Source organism: Myotis davidii, unplaced genomic scaffold (assembly GCF_000327345.1).
Source record: "Myotis davidii unplaced genomic scaffold, ASM32734v1 scaffold539, whole genome shotgun sequence".
NCBI classification, from domain to species: domain Eukaryota; kingdom Metazoa; phylum Chordata; class Mammalia; order Chiroptera; family Vespertilionidae; genus Myotis; species Myotis davidii.
In genome coordinates this window covers 1,974,475-1,988,221 of record NW_006290028.1, presented here as the reverse complement: position 1 = coordinate 1,988,221, position 13,747 = coordinate 1,974,475, and the positions used below count along the sequence as shown (strand labels likewise).

Here is a 13,747-nt window from a genome sequence, read left to right as displayed (position 1 = left end):
GGTTCATGTGCAATTGTCTCTCAAACGCAGCAGTTTTTCAGCATTGCCAATGAGCTGGATTGGATTAAGTAGATTTGCACCAAAAGCAAAATAAATATCGCTTTACTTAATAGCACTAAAAGGTTGTGATTCAATTGCCCTTGGCCCCAGACACCTTCCAGCTCCATTGATTGGCCAGTGTCAGATGCCAGACAATCTGTCATCAGCAGCTCCTGCAAAATGCCTTGCAGGTGGGGTGGGCTGTGCTGTGGTGGAGATGGAGGACAGCAGGCAGTGTCCTCTGTCCCGAACACTAAGGATAATTATAGCACATCCACTCCTCATCACCTCCCCCAGGATAGTTAAAGCATTTCACTCATGTCCCTTCTTAGATGATCACCAGGAGAGATCTAGGACCAGGGCTGTGGATCAGGGAGGACTATGAATGAGAACATAGGTTTCAAGTCAGAAGGACTTGGGTTTGTGGCACAGACCACCAGTGAGTAAGTAGTTTTGTGACCTTGGCCAAATTCATCTGTTTTGTTCAAAGTCCTAAGAGCCCTTAGAGGGCCGAGGCGGAAGCTGTCTTGTTTGCCATTGAGTCTGCACTGGGAGCACAATGCCAGGTCCACCGCCAACTTCTGGCTCACCTGTGCACACAGAGGCTCAGAAAGGGTGAGCAATTTGTCCCGGGCCAGCAAGGATAAGTGGCAGAGGCAGGACTGGAACTCAGTCTGCCTGGCTCTAAAGCTGTGTTCTTGGCCATCTCTCTATTCTCTCAGCAGTCCTGGGAGTCAGGTCAGTGCCTGATGGAGAGGCTCATGTAAGGTGAGGGGTGAATGCAACACCCTTATTTTTTAAATGGGGAAACTACGTCTCAGAAGGGGGTCTAGCATAAAGGGCACCTTTATACAAATTGACAAAAGGAACCCTCTCCAGGCTGACAATTTTTAACAGGTACCGCTTCTGGGTAGGTGAAGTACAAAATGCTGCCACTTGCTCCGGTCAGACTTGGGGGTGGGGGCAGAGTTGCAGCTCCACTGGCCCCCTGGACCAGGAGCCTTTGTGCAGGGCACAAACTGCATGTCTGTGTGTGTGGGGAGGGAGGGGGGTGGTTAAGGAAGGGGGGGATGTGGACATGCCCAAGGTCCATAATAGAATCATGCTCAGTGCTCGGGTCTCCCACTTCCAAGGTCCATCTGGTCTTTACCCTGTACCGGTGGCCTGCCTAGAAGGTGGCAGGATTGGGGAAGGGGTGCTCAGAGCCCACCTGGAAAATGGATTGGCTCCAAACTTAAACTGTTTGCCTAACCCAGCGGTTCTCAACCTGTGGGTCGCTACCCCTTTGGCGGTCGAACGACCCGCGTTCGATTCCGGTCAAGGGCATGTACCTGGGTTGTGTGCACATCCCCAGTAGGGGGTGTGCAGGAGGCAGCTGATCGATGTTTCTCTCTCATCGATGTTTCTAACTATCCCTCTCCCTTCCTCTCTGTAAAAAATCAATAAAATATATTTTTATAAAAACTGTCTGGGCCCTTTCTCCCTGAACATATTCTTAGTGGACAAAGAGCAGCTGTGTTGGGTGCCTTCTCCCTTCTGGAAAGCTTGGGCTCTGGGAGTCACCCTTTGTCCTTCCTCTCCCCTGCTTGATGGCACCCAATACCAGGCTTGGGGACTCTCCACAGTGCTTGTTACACGTGGGAGGGCCAGTCACAACCAGAAGGCACCCACGATTTCATAAAGTCCAATTCCCACATTTCAAAGATGGGGAAACGGAGGCCAAGGACACACTGCTACGTAGAGTTGGAAGTCCATTCCAGAACCAATGTTTGTGTGTTTTTCCTAAGAACTCTGATAGGAGCAAAAAGAACCATTTGACAGGCCTGAAGCGGCACATTTTCTAAAGGTGTGCACCAGCCCTTGCAGCTGGGAAATGGCTATTTCAGTTTCTTAAGTGAAAAGGGACAGAAGAAACATAAAGAGGAAGAGGAATCCTTTAGATCTTCACAAGATCTGGGAGCTGGCAAGGCCACTGCCCAGCTGGTGAAGACCCCACAGTGGCTTAGATTGTGAGTGTGGACTGGGGGCCACTCTGCTAGGATGAGATCCTGGCCCGGCCGCGTATTTGCTGTGTGGCTTAACCTCTCTGCGCCTCAACACCTGTGCAAATAGCAGACTTTGCCAACCTCAGAGGGTTGCTGTGAGGATTAAATGGAATCATCCATGTAAAACGCTGGGAATGCTGCCGAGTTTGAGGTAAATGCACACAGTGTTGCTGGCCTTATGGTTGGATCTCGGTACGATCCTTGGGCCCTCCACAATCTGGTCCCCACGTATGCCTCCAGCTTCTTGCGCCACGTTTCCAATCTGTGCACCATGCAAGTCTCATATGAAGGCCTATGAACTCACTGAAAAGACTCTCCCCCTTCTGTAGGCAGATGTGATTCCTCCAAGTCTCAAGGCTTGTCAGGCCTGGGCTACAAGGCAGCCTCCACCTGCCCTGTTAGCTGGTGCCTTTGCACCGTAGGTAAACCTACACTGTGGGCTGTGCCCTGACCACATGCACCAGTCACGCCAGATCACTGATATTCCCGAGGCTCCCAGTACACCCAGGGCACAGGCAGTAGGCTCAGAGGCAAGCACATGGGCTCTGAGTTAGCTCCCTGGTTTTGATGCCTGGATCTCCCACCACCATGGGACCTTGGCAAAATGATTTAACCTCTCTTTGTGCTTCAATTTCCTTTTCTGTAATATGAGAACCGCACAGAACCTACCTCATACTATAGTAGGCTCATGAGGTTGGTTATTGGGACAACCCCCACCATTGCTTTCAATCCCAGTAGGGACTTTCAGTCCCCAGGAGTAGAAAGAATGGCACTTCACCTCCATCTGCTCGCTTACTCTTTCCAAGGGAGGGGATGGAACTTATCTGCTGGGTCAGCATGAAAAATGGCCAGGGCCTGCTGGGCCCGGCCCTTCCCGGCACAGTTGTTTAGATTTGTAGGGACGGTGCACTCTGGCCTCCTCCTGCCCTGAGGGGTGCCCCTGGGAGGCAGCTCCTGCATGCTCTGCCTGTGGCTGGTAGGGAAGTTGAATTTTGGGGTGAGATAAAAGGAGGCCAATTTTAGCCACGGAGATAAACCATGCTTTCCAAATCCGGCTTTTATCAACAATAAAGCTAATGCTTTGACCTCTGTCCCTCTGATCCCTGTGTTTCCTTTGAAATTGGCAAAAGTGGGGTGGGCGGGGGAGCATGATGAGCTCTGACCCCTACATTTCCAGTGGAGATCATACATATAAAACACTTAGCACAAGATCTGGGAGCCAGGATATGTTCAGTTACTGCTTGGGTTATCATCCCTGCTGGTATTCGCCATTATGATTCCTATGATTTAGAAGTCCCTGGTGACTCCCACCCATTCCTCATGACGCATACCACAGGGCACCTCCTCCACCATGGAAGGCCGCCTCAGCCCCCAGTGCCTGGCACAGAGTGTGTGCTGGTGAACGTTTGAGGGAAGGAGAAAAAGAAGAGGGAGAAGAAACCATTTGGTTAAAAGTCTTCTTCAGCACAGGCAGAGTGGCAGCGAGGGTCCAGGTGTGGGCTTGAGTGGGCCGCCGCAGGGCACCGGAAAGGGCCCGGGGAGGCAAGGGGACCTGTGGAGGGTGGTGTAGTGGACAGTGGGAGATGAAGCTGAGAAGGAACTTGCAGGCCTGGGCTCATCCTTGAATGCCAAGCTAACAAGTTTAGGATCCTTCTGATGGTCGGTGGGAGCTACAGTGGGGGGGGTGGGGGGGGGCATACAGGGAGAGCTGACCCTTTTCAAGCAGTGGTTTGGGAACTAGGACCAGAAATGGTGAGATATATATTTCAGAGAGGAAGGGAGGAAAAAGGAGATAGAAACATCAATGATGAGACAGAATCATTGATCAGCTGCCTCCTGCATACTCCCTGGATTTGAGCCCACAACCTGGCATGTGCCCTAACAGGGAATTAAACCATGATCTCTTGGTTCATAGGTTGACACTCAACCACTGAGCCAGGCCAGTTGGGCGAAATGAATGACGTTCTTGATTCTATCACCATGCCTTGCTCCTCCAGATTCCCAGCCACTAACTCTGGGCTCCTGACTCCTCAGAGGCCTGTCTTCACCAAAGAGTCAATTATTAAAATCAACTTACTCTCAACTCTAACTTCGAAATGCTGTGCAGCTGCTTGCAGGGACAGGGATGGGGAGCTGCCTTCACAGACACCCAGCCATCTGGCCTGGCCTGTGGAATCTGGCTGGGAAGCTCATTTGAATAATTGGTTTTGGCGGCCTGGGCTTGTGGGTTAGACACCTGATTACACTGCCAGCCCCAATGTCCTTTCAGCCGCCATAGGAACATCACTCAGGTTACATAAAGCAGGAGAGCACCTCTGGGAGGCAAGGCGCTGTCTGGCCGTTGCTGTAGCTCCTGCTTCACCCGAACTATGGGGCTCACTCACTGTGTGACCTTGAGCGAGTTACTTAGCCTCATTGTGACTTGGTTTCTTCTTTGCTCAGAGATGGAGAGGGTCTCTGCCCCGCTCTGCCACAGGCTTCCCGTAGGGCTCTCAGAGAAGTTGGGGAGTCGCAACTTAGAAATACAGGTAGAAAGGTTCAGGTTGAAAAGAGCTCCATGTTGGGCAGCAGGGTGCACATGGGCTGTACACTGAAGCACAGTCCTCAGAATTGGGCTTCTGATGGTCCCTGCCTGCTCCTGTTCCACTAGCTGGTTCTATAACTTGAGTGTGTTTCCTGACCTACCTATGCCTCAGTTTCCTCACCTGTAAAAATGTGAATAGTAATGGAGTTGTTCTAAGAATTAAGTGAAACAGTGCATGTGACATGCCTAGAATAGTGCCAGGCCCAGGAGGCTCTCTAGAGCTTAGCTCTTCATCACCATCAACACTGCCATTCTCATCATCGCCATCATCGTTGTAACTGTTCAGTCCTGGACACCATGCCTCAATGACCAGCATCTGGAGCCTGTTCAGGGGACAGCAGGAAGGAAAGGGAGAGAAGTGGATTTCAGGTGCCACGTGGAAAGTTGGGAGGCGTTGGGGATCTTCAGTCTGGAGAACAGGAACGGGCAATGGTTGGAGCGGAGGTACCCATTCTTCAAACAGCCGAAGAGCTACCGTGTAAATAATGGACTGAACCTGAGAGATCCTTCAGGGCGGAGAAGCAGAAGGGATGGGCCGGCAGGCTTAGCCTGAATATAAACCCTCCCAAGTGGTCCAGGCAAGCATCAGTGCAACATGATGCTTTGGGAGGGAGAGAACCGCCCAGACGCAGCTGCAGGTAGACAAAGAGAGGGTACTGCTGTCACTTAGGGATACTTTGTCCAAGCTCTCCTCTCCCTCCAAGGCTGATGGTGCTGACAGAGTCACCACGTGGCTGAAACATGGCTGGCTGGGAAGGAGGCTCAGGGAGAGGGGCCAGCAGGTCTTCCTGTGAGGAATCCTTGCAGCGGATGTTTGTTTTCCGTTTCTACTTGATGAAAAATAAATGCACAGTTGTTATGCTGTCAGAGAACAAAGGGGCTATTGACATGTATTTCACACAGCTAATTTTATGTTCTGTTCTGTTTTAGCCAGTTCAAAATATTTCCTTCTTTGGATGTTGAAGTGGGCAAAGCCAGACAGTTATAATGTGTGTGTGTGTGTGTGTGTGTGTGTGTGTGTGTGTGTGTGTTGGAAATAGTTCCCTGGTGTTTCACCCTCTGCCATCGTTAACGCTGTTTTGCTGTACAAATCTCTCTTTCTCTCCCTTCTATGTCTGGTGAACGCCTATATACCCTCCATCTTTCAAAACCCCACCCTCATCTCTGGTCAGAGGGCAGCCCTCCTGTTTACAGGAGCAGCAGAGTGGGGGTGAAATCTGTGGCAGGCTACAATGGGCCTGCCTGGTTCACCAACCTGCTCTGCCCTTCCTGCGGAGGGACCTGGGGCAGGCTCGTTGGCACCGCTGTGCCTCAGTTTCCTTCTCTATTTAAAATGGGGCTACAATGCTACCTCCATCGCAGGGCTGCTGAGAGGGTCACATGTGATGATATAGATGACGTACAGTTGTAGGCACTTAGGCATTAGAGGAAGCCTCCATAGCATCATTCACACACCCTCTGGTCCAGTGGTTCTCACCCCTGGCTGCACATTAGAATCACCTGGGAATCTTTTTTAAATCCTGATTTCTGGGCCTCATCCTCCGGAAATTCTGTTTCTTTGTTATGGGGTGAGGCCACAGCATTAGTAACAAAGAAACAGAATTTCCAGAGGATGAGGCCCAGAAATCAGGATTTGAAAAAGATTCCCAGGTGATTCTAGTGTGCAGCCAAGGTTGAGAACCACTGCTCTAGTCCAAACACAGGGCTTCTCATGGAGAAGGGCTGCCTCCGATTGCCGTCAGCTTCCCGGAGCCCCACCTGGGCCCTGGCACTCAGCAGGCCCTCCACAAACCTTAGTTAAATTGGATTTACTGCACTCGCGCCTCCTCTGCAGCGTGAGGAGTGCCAGGGCCAAGAGACATAACGAGGCGCGGTCTGCAGAGCGTGGCAGCATCTCTCCACCACGGAGCCATCTACACAGCGAATCACTCTCACCGCCCGGGGAGTCTGCGCCTCGCCCCGCCGCCACACTCCCAAGAAGCAGCGAGGTTTTCTGAAGATGAGAAATTTCACAGCCCCTTGCTATCTTTTGGGTAACTGCGTATTTTATGATGACTAATAGGCAATTACTATGGTAATATTGCAATCCAGCATGTGTGAGGTTTGGGAAATGAGAAATTATGGGTAACTACTTTGGACTCATTTCTATGGCAACAAAAAGTAATTGTCATTAAATACCAGTTATACTGAGGCTGTACCTGGTAATTATAGATTTTTTTATGCCCAGAAACATAAATAAAACCAATAAATTTATTCAAAGGTCTATGGCTGTTTACTTATACGTGGCTCTATGGAATACACAATGACAAGCACCTAATTAAGAAATGCAAACCCACCACAGAGTCCTGCTGTCAGATGGAGATGGAGAGTCTGTTTCTCAAATGCAAGGCAACCTGTGCACTCCGCACGCTCAGAAGAGAACACAGGGGGCACAGGTAGAGGGGGAGGCTTTCTTCTCTGCCAAGGAAGTGATGGGGAGGAGGTAGCAGAGAGAGAGAGAGACAGTACAAACGCTGCAACGCATATGGGCAGCCACTGATGGAGGGACCAGGCCCCATTCCAACCCAACGGCCTTCCACCAGGAGTTGCCTTGCACCTTCTTGGCTCTGCAACACCTGAAGCTACAGTATTCATCCTGCAAGACCTCTAGGCTTCCAGTCCCCCCCGAACCTAGGAAGATGCTCGCATTGCATCAGCAGCCATACCATTCTTACATTTTTAATTGTAAACTACACATAACATCAAACTCACAATATTAATGATTTTTAATGATACAGTTCAATAGTATTAAGTACATTCATATTGTTGTGCTACCATCAACATCATCTTTCTTCAAAACTCTTTTCGTCTTATAAAACGGAACGTCTATGCCCACTAAACAATACCTTCCCACCCCCGCTCCCCCACCCATGGCAACCACCATTCTGCCTTCTGTCTCTTTGTTTCTATATACTTTAAGTAATAAGCTTCCTCCCTCCCTCCCTCCCTCCCTCCCCTCCTCCCTCTCTTCCTCTGTCCTATGCTCCCTCCTTCCTGCCTTTCCTCCTATACTCAAGCTAATTTGAGAAGGTTTTTATTATTTGCAAGCATGGAAATTTTAACAAAGACCCCCCTACCCCCCTTCACAGGGTGGCTATAAGGATGAAATAAGTGTGGGAGAGCTTGACATGGGCTGGGTGAGCAAACAGAATTCTTGAAATGGCATTTCCTGCGATGTGTTTTATAAACCCTAACACCCCTGGGGGAGTGTATGGGGGAGGGGGTGGGGGAACAAGCTCCATAGGAAAAGGGTTCCTTGACGCACATTTGGAGAACACTAAATACATATTCCCTTCTTCAGATTCCCGTTTATTAGCATTTTCGAAACTGAAAAATCTTATTGTAAAAGGACATGTTTAACTTTTCTCAGCTCTGTGTTCCCCAAACTTACTCGAACTCTGAATTCTTGCCCTCAGCTCCCATAATGCCGTGGGAAGTCCCATCAAACTGTGGGAACTGCTGCTGTATCAGTCGGGGGCTCAGGAGGGGCTGGTCTCGGGGACCTCCAAGGTACCTTGGGGCTCTCAGTTCTGAGTCTTTACTACATTACTTTGTACACTTTCCACATCTGGTAGTGAATTTTTGTGACTGATAGGCTCTTTTGTTGCTACTCAGAGCTGTTTTAGCAACAGATTAATGCCTGTGGTTAGAGATTTCCTCCTGCTCTCTTAATGAGAGTCACACATTCTCACTTGGAGAATGCTGGGGGTTTAAACTTCAGGGCAGAACCACTTCTGAGGGTCCGAGCTCTTTCATCTTAAAATCCCAAATCACAAAATCTGGAGCTCGAAGACATATTAACGCATCTGGTTCCTCATCACCACCCCCCTGGCCATCCCAGGGAGGGGCGGCATCCTGGCCAAGGTCACAGACCTCTTTCCAGTGCATCATCCCTGGAGGGCAGATGACGACATAACAGTGTGTGTGGACATCACTGACCTCCCTCTGACCACGGCCGCTCTTATAATTAAACAGAAATGTTAACATAAATCAAACGGTCATTCCACCACCATCATCACTAACAGCATTCTGTCCTGGGAGGAGAACTGCACGGCACTCAGGCCCGCAGCAAGCCGTAAAACTTGCCAGTGCTAATGAACCATCACTAGAGCCAATTAAGAGAGGAAGCAAAACTGTCTTTAATTAAGGCATCATGCCTCCCGTGGGCTCTCTCTAACTCATACCCAGGGGGATCAGGAGGCCCCTCTAGACTGAATTGCCATGCTCTTGGAAAGCAGCAAACCAGCTCTGTTAGAAGTGAAGCTGGCTGGCACCAGACAACCTGGGTTCTGGTCTGAGCTCTGCCACTACATTTGGCAAGTCCCATCTCATCTCTGGGCCTCAGTTTCTTCATCAGTTGAGTCATTGCATTTCTTCACTCATATTCATCAAACACTCTTTGAGCACCCACTATGTGCTGATCCTTGCTGCCAGGTGCTGGGGTATACACAAAGACCATTAGGGCTCAGTCCCTGCTCTCTGGTGGCTGGAGGGTCAATGGGGTCCATGCAATGGGATAAAACTTGCTCAATAACCAGGCTGGTGGGAGGTCAGAGAAGGCTGTGACCAGTTCTGTTTGGGGAATTAGGGAACATTTCCCAGAAGAAGGGGAACAGCATGAGTTGTGAAGAGGGGTGAGTGAGGTGAAGAAGGGATAAGGGGGTTCTGGGCAGAGGGTAAGGGATCAGAGACCAGCAGGACACATCCAGGGAACAAGGCATTACTTAGTGTGGCCACAGCAATGGTTCTAAGAGTGCGGTGTGGGAGGTGAGACAGCACGGTAGACGGATGGACACCAGGTCATTCAGATCCTTTCAAGAAAGCCCAGCCCTTTGAATGTTTTCTTGAGAGTTGTTGTTGAACTCATAAACAACAGAGCTATATAATAGTGGCAGAGAAGTTAGACAGTCAGTGATTTACTGGGTGTGACTTTGGGCGAATCAGTGGCCTCAACTGTGAAATAAGAGCAAGAACACTATCTGAGAGGATCCAATGTCCTTTCAGCAGATAACCCCTGAGCAGTGGAATTTAGGCTATAAATTATGGTGCACCAGGTAAAGAGAACTCAAGACGGGAGTGCATGAGTGAGTGTGGGGCTAGCTGGTAAGCCCAAAACACAGAAATGCTATTCAGATGATCTGGGGTGCCGTTCCATCATTAATGGCCTCCAAGAAGAAACACAGAAATGAAACAGCAATCATTATAACCACCACATGATATTCTGCAAAGCATAGTTATCACCACCATTTCTTCTGATGCTCACAGATACCTTGCCAGGTAAGTAATTATTGTCTCCATTACACAAGAGAAACTGAGCATCAGAGGGGAAGTGAATTCCCTAAGCTTACGTTGGAAGTAGGTGCCAAAACTGATAGTAGGCACTTGATTCCTGGTCCAGCAAGCTGCTCAGAAAACCCAAGCAAGTGATATCTCAGGTGACTGAGCATGAAAGAGCCAAGGTTCATTAGCCACATTCTCAAGAGCCAGGGTGAACTTCCTCTAATGAACTCATGGGAAGTCTGAAAATCCTTCCTCAAAAATACATCCCCTTTTTCTCAGTGCTTCCATACCACCATCCTACAACTACCAGCTTCTGAGCATCCTGTCCCATCACTCACCTGTAATTGCCCAGGTAGACTCCGTCAGGGTTGAGCATTGGTGCAATCTTGAAGACCAGGTGTTCCCGCAGGACACAAGCAGGGAAAGAAAAGCATTTGGGTTAACCTCAAAGGGTTTTTAAGGAGGGAACACATTGTCCTCAGCTTGGAAAATAGTGAGAGCTCAGTAGGGGACTGGGGTCTATGTTGTTAGCCACTGTGGACGTAGGACTATGGGTTAGGTGCTGCCTGGAGAATTTTATAAATATAGATCTCTGTTTCCAAGAGATAGGTCAAGATGTAAAATTGAAGCCCAAGGACAGGCTGGAGAGCACAGGGATTGCTTCCAAGAAAAGATAGCATTTGAGCTGAGCCTTGGAGAGCCCTCAGGGTTTTGACAGACAGATGAAGTCCACTAAATGCTGACATCAAATTGATGACTATGGGGTCAGGGGACTTGGGGATCTGGATCTTCATGCTGAGGATGGGCACACCAGGAAGCAGGGGGAGAAGGGATCTGGCTAAAGTCATATGAGGAGAGAGGTTCCTTCAGTGTTCCCCAACTGTCCCTTTCCCCACCTTGAGGGTCCTCTGTTCCAGATTCCCTCTCTGCTTCTCACTAGCACCAACACCACCTTGCTTCCAGGTCACTAAATTTAGAAAAGTTGAATTCTCCATGACTCTCCTTCCCCAGTCAGGCCATCCCCAAGTCTCTTCTTTGAATCTAGCAAAGCTGCCCTCATCCCATCCTCTGCCTCTCTTCTGCTCTCTGCCACCACCACATCTGGTCTGGATGACAGCCAATGCCTCTGACAGATGCCTTCCAACACTGCAGCCAGGAGATCTTCCGAAAGTGCAAGTCTGACCCTGCCACTCCCTCCTTGATGTCCTCTGGTCATGGCCTGCATGCATCCACAGGAGAGGAGGTGAAAAAACAATGCTGAGCTCTTGCCCTCGCCTTCCTCTTTCAATGCTCCTTCATCTAAGATCAAAAACAATGGGCAAGATGGCACCCTGGCATCCCACGAAATGACTGTGATGCTGGAAAGTAGTAGAGAGTACACAACCCTTCCAAAATGCAGAAGAGCAACACCTATCCTTCACCAGGGAGAAGCAGCTTTGATCTGGGCCCTGGAAGAGTAGGTTTGACAGACGGACAGGAGGAGGCGGCAGGGTGACTGAGAACAGTCCCCATGCCCAGCAGCAGGCACTTAGCTCCTGGAGTGATGCTCCGCTCCAGAGCGCATTCCAGAGCTGCTGGGACCAGTGAGGGATGGCTCAGGCTTTTCATTAGGCCAAGGCCGAGAATCGATGGGCAGCCACAAGCCAGTTGGACATCATTTACTCCTCGGCCGATGCAGCAGTAGACCAGATGCCTTAATTTATTTGGTCTTCATGCTAAAGCTGCAGTTTGCCAGTAAACAGGCAGGGTAATGATGCCAGGCACCCTTGTTAGGGGCTCATAATTGCTTAATCTGTCCACTAATTGACCCCGGCTCCTGGGGCAGCCCTTCATCAAGGAGCCAGCCTGCGCTCAGGGTCTGGCCACGCTGCCTCAGAGAATGGCTTCTGGAAACAGAGTAGCTCATTGTGATCCATCCTCCTTCACAGATGAGCAGATTAATTGGGCTGCCAATTAGGCAGCTAATAAGATGATGAGAGAAAACAAAGCCAGACCAAAAGCCGCAGCCACCCGGAGCTCTGGCTCCCAGTGTTAGGGTGGGGATGGAGAGGAGAGGTTTCAGATCCATCTCCTGGCTTGAGGTCAGATACAGTTCAACGGGCATCATTCCGATTGGTCGGGAAACTGGGAGGGGACCTTCCACATTGTTTTGGTGGGAAAGGTGGGAAGTGGAGAGGAATATGAGGAGAAATGTTGGGGAAAGTAAAGAGTGGAGAGGAAACCCATTGTATGGGCGGAGGTAGTGGAAAGAGCATGGACTTGGGACCTGTATTCAAATTATGACTGGTTGTTAGCTAGAGAAGTTACCAGCTTTCTCTGACTAGTTAACTTATATTGACATATGCATAATAATACTAATCTGAAAGGCTGTTCTGTGACTGGGTTAGAGCTCCTATGTTCCAACTGCCTGACACAACAGCTTAAAATTGTAATGTGCTTTAAGAAAGTCACTTAGATCAAAGGTTGAAAGACATGGAGGAAAGTGAAAAACAGAATGGAATTTAGATCTAGGAGTCCTGATCTGTGAAGTTTAATGACTATGGGATTTGGGGACAAGATACTGAATTAGAAAAGCCACAGACCAGCAATCAGAGCCCCTGGGCCCCAGTTTTGCTTGGTGGGCCCACTCTTGTCTTTACAATAAGAAGAAAGAACTCAGAAACTCCCCAGAGTGTGCCCGCACTGACAGTCTCGGATTCCATCTATTTCTTTCCTCTCTTCGGGAGCAGAAGAACCCTCCTCTGCCAAGTGGGGAGAATAATTTCCCTCCTGCTGGGAGACACTATCGCCCCATAAGATCGGTCTGTCCCTTCAAAAGTTTTCCGGGTCCTTTCCTTCCCGCGGATTGAATCAGGGAGGTGGGAGAAAGCAGGATGGCAGGAAAGCTGGAGGCAGGAAGGCCGTGAGTGTGCGTGTGTGTATGTGTGTGTCTGTGGGTCTCCTTGCTCATCCTCTTACTCCCACAAGACAACCAGAGGCATGGCCTCCCAGAGGGAAGGTCAGCTCTACACCAGTCTAGGGCCTGGTGGGCACCTTAGCACATAGCAGCAGGGTCCGGGCTGTGGGACAGGAGACCTGGGCCTGGTCCCCCCTCTACTAGTTGACATGTAGTGAATCCTTTGGCTTTCCTGAAGAGCAGGGCTGAGAGCTGCCCAATGACCTGGTAGGATTACTGAGAAGAGAGGAAGAGAGAGTCAGCCTAGTGGCACCTCCACGTGCCTGATATTGCCCTGAGCCTGACATACATGATCTCGTTTGCCCTCCCAGTAGCTCCGTGAGGACTATTCAGCTACCCCTCTTTTGCAGGTGAAGAAACAGAGGCTCTAGGAGGATTGAGGACTTGCTGAAGGTCCCCGGCTGGGAGGTGGAAGTGGCAGGACTCAGACTCAGGCCTGCCCAAGTGCAGACCCCTGCTGTGCCCACTGCCCATGCTGCCCTCCAGGGGGATGTGCCTTGCCTGCAGTGTCATCCCACAGTGTAGGTCTAATTAATTCAATTATGAAGGATCTGAATCATGGAGGGGCTTTAAGGAAAAGCACCAGGAGGAAGAGCTGAGGTCTAGTCCTTGCCAACCAGCTGATGTGCAGTGTCGTCTTCCCCCACATAAAGAGGAGGGTTCGGTAACAGCTCTCAGGAGGGTGGTGAGGAAGTGGGGGATGGAAGTCACATGCTGGGCTTTGGTTCATGATGAGGGTTAGTGGACCCATACCTGCACTTGCAAGTGCTTAGTTAGCCATGACCTCCCTCTTGATAGCATGGG

General features: G+C 50.0%; 1 protein-coding gene across 1 annotated transcript in view; it reads right to left on the bottom strand.

Annotated features, from left to right (window-relative positions):
- Positions 1-13,747, bottom strand: part of AGBL4 (ATP/GTP binding protein-like 4) — a 646,044-nt gene that overhangs the window by 79,843 nt on the left and 552,454 nt on the right. Inside the window, exon 6 of the mRNA XM_015563308.1 lies at positions 10,326-10,404. Within this exon, the coding sequence (XP_015418794.1) occupies positions 10,326-10,404 (79 nt within the window). The remainder of the gene's footprint in view (positions 1-10,325; positions 10,405-13,747) is intronic.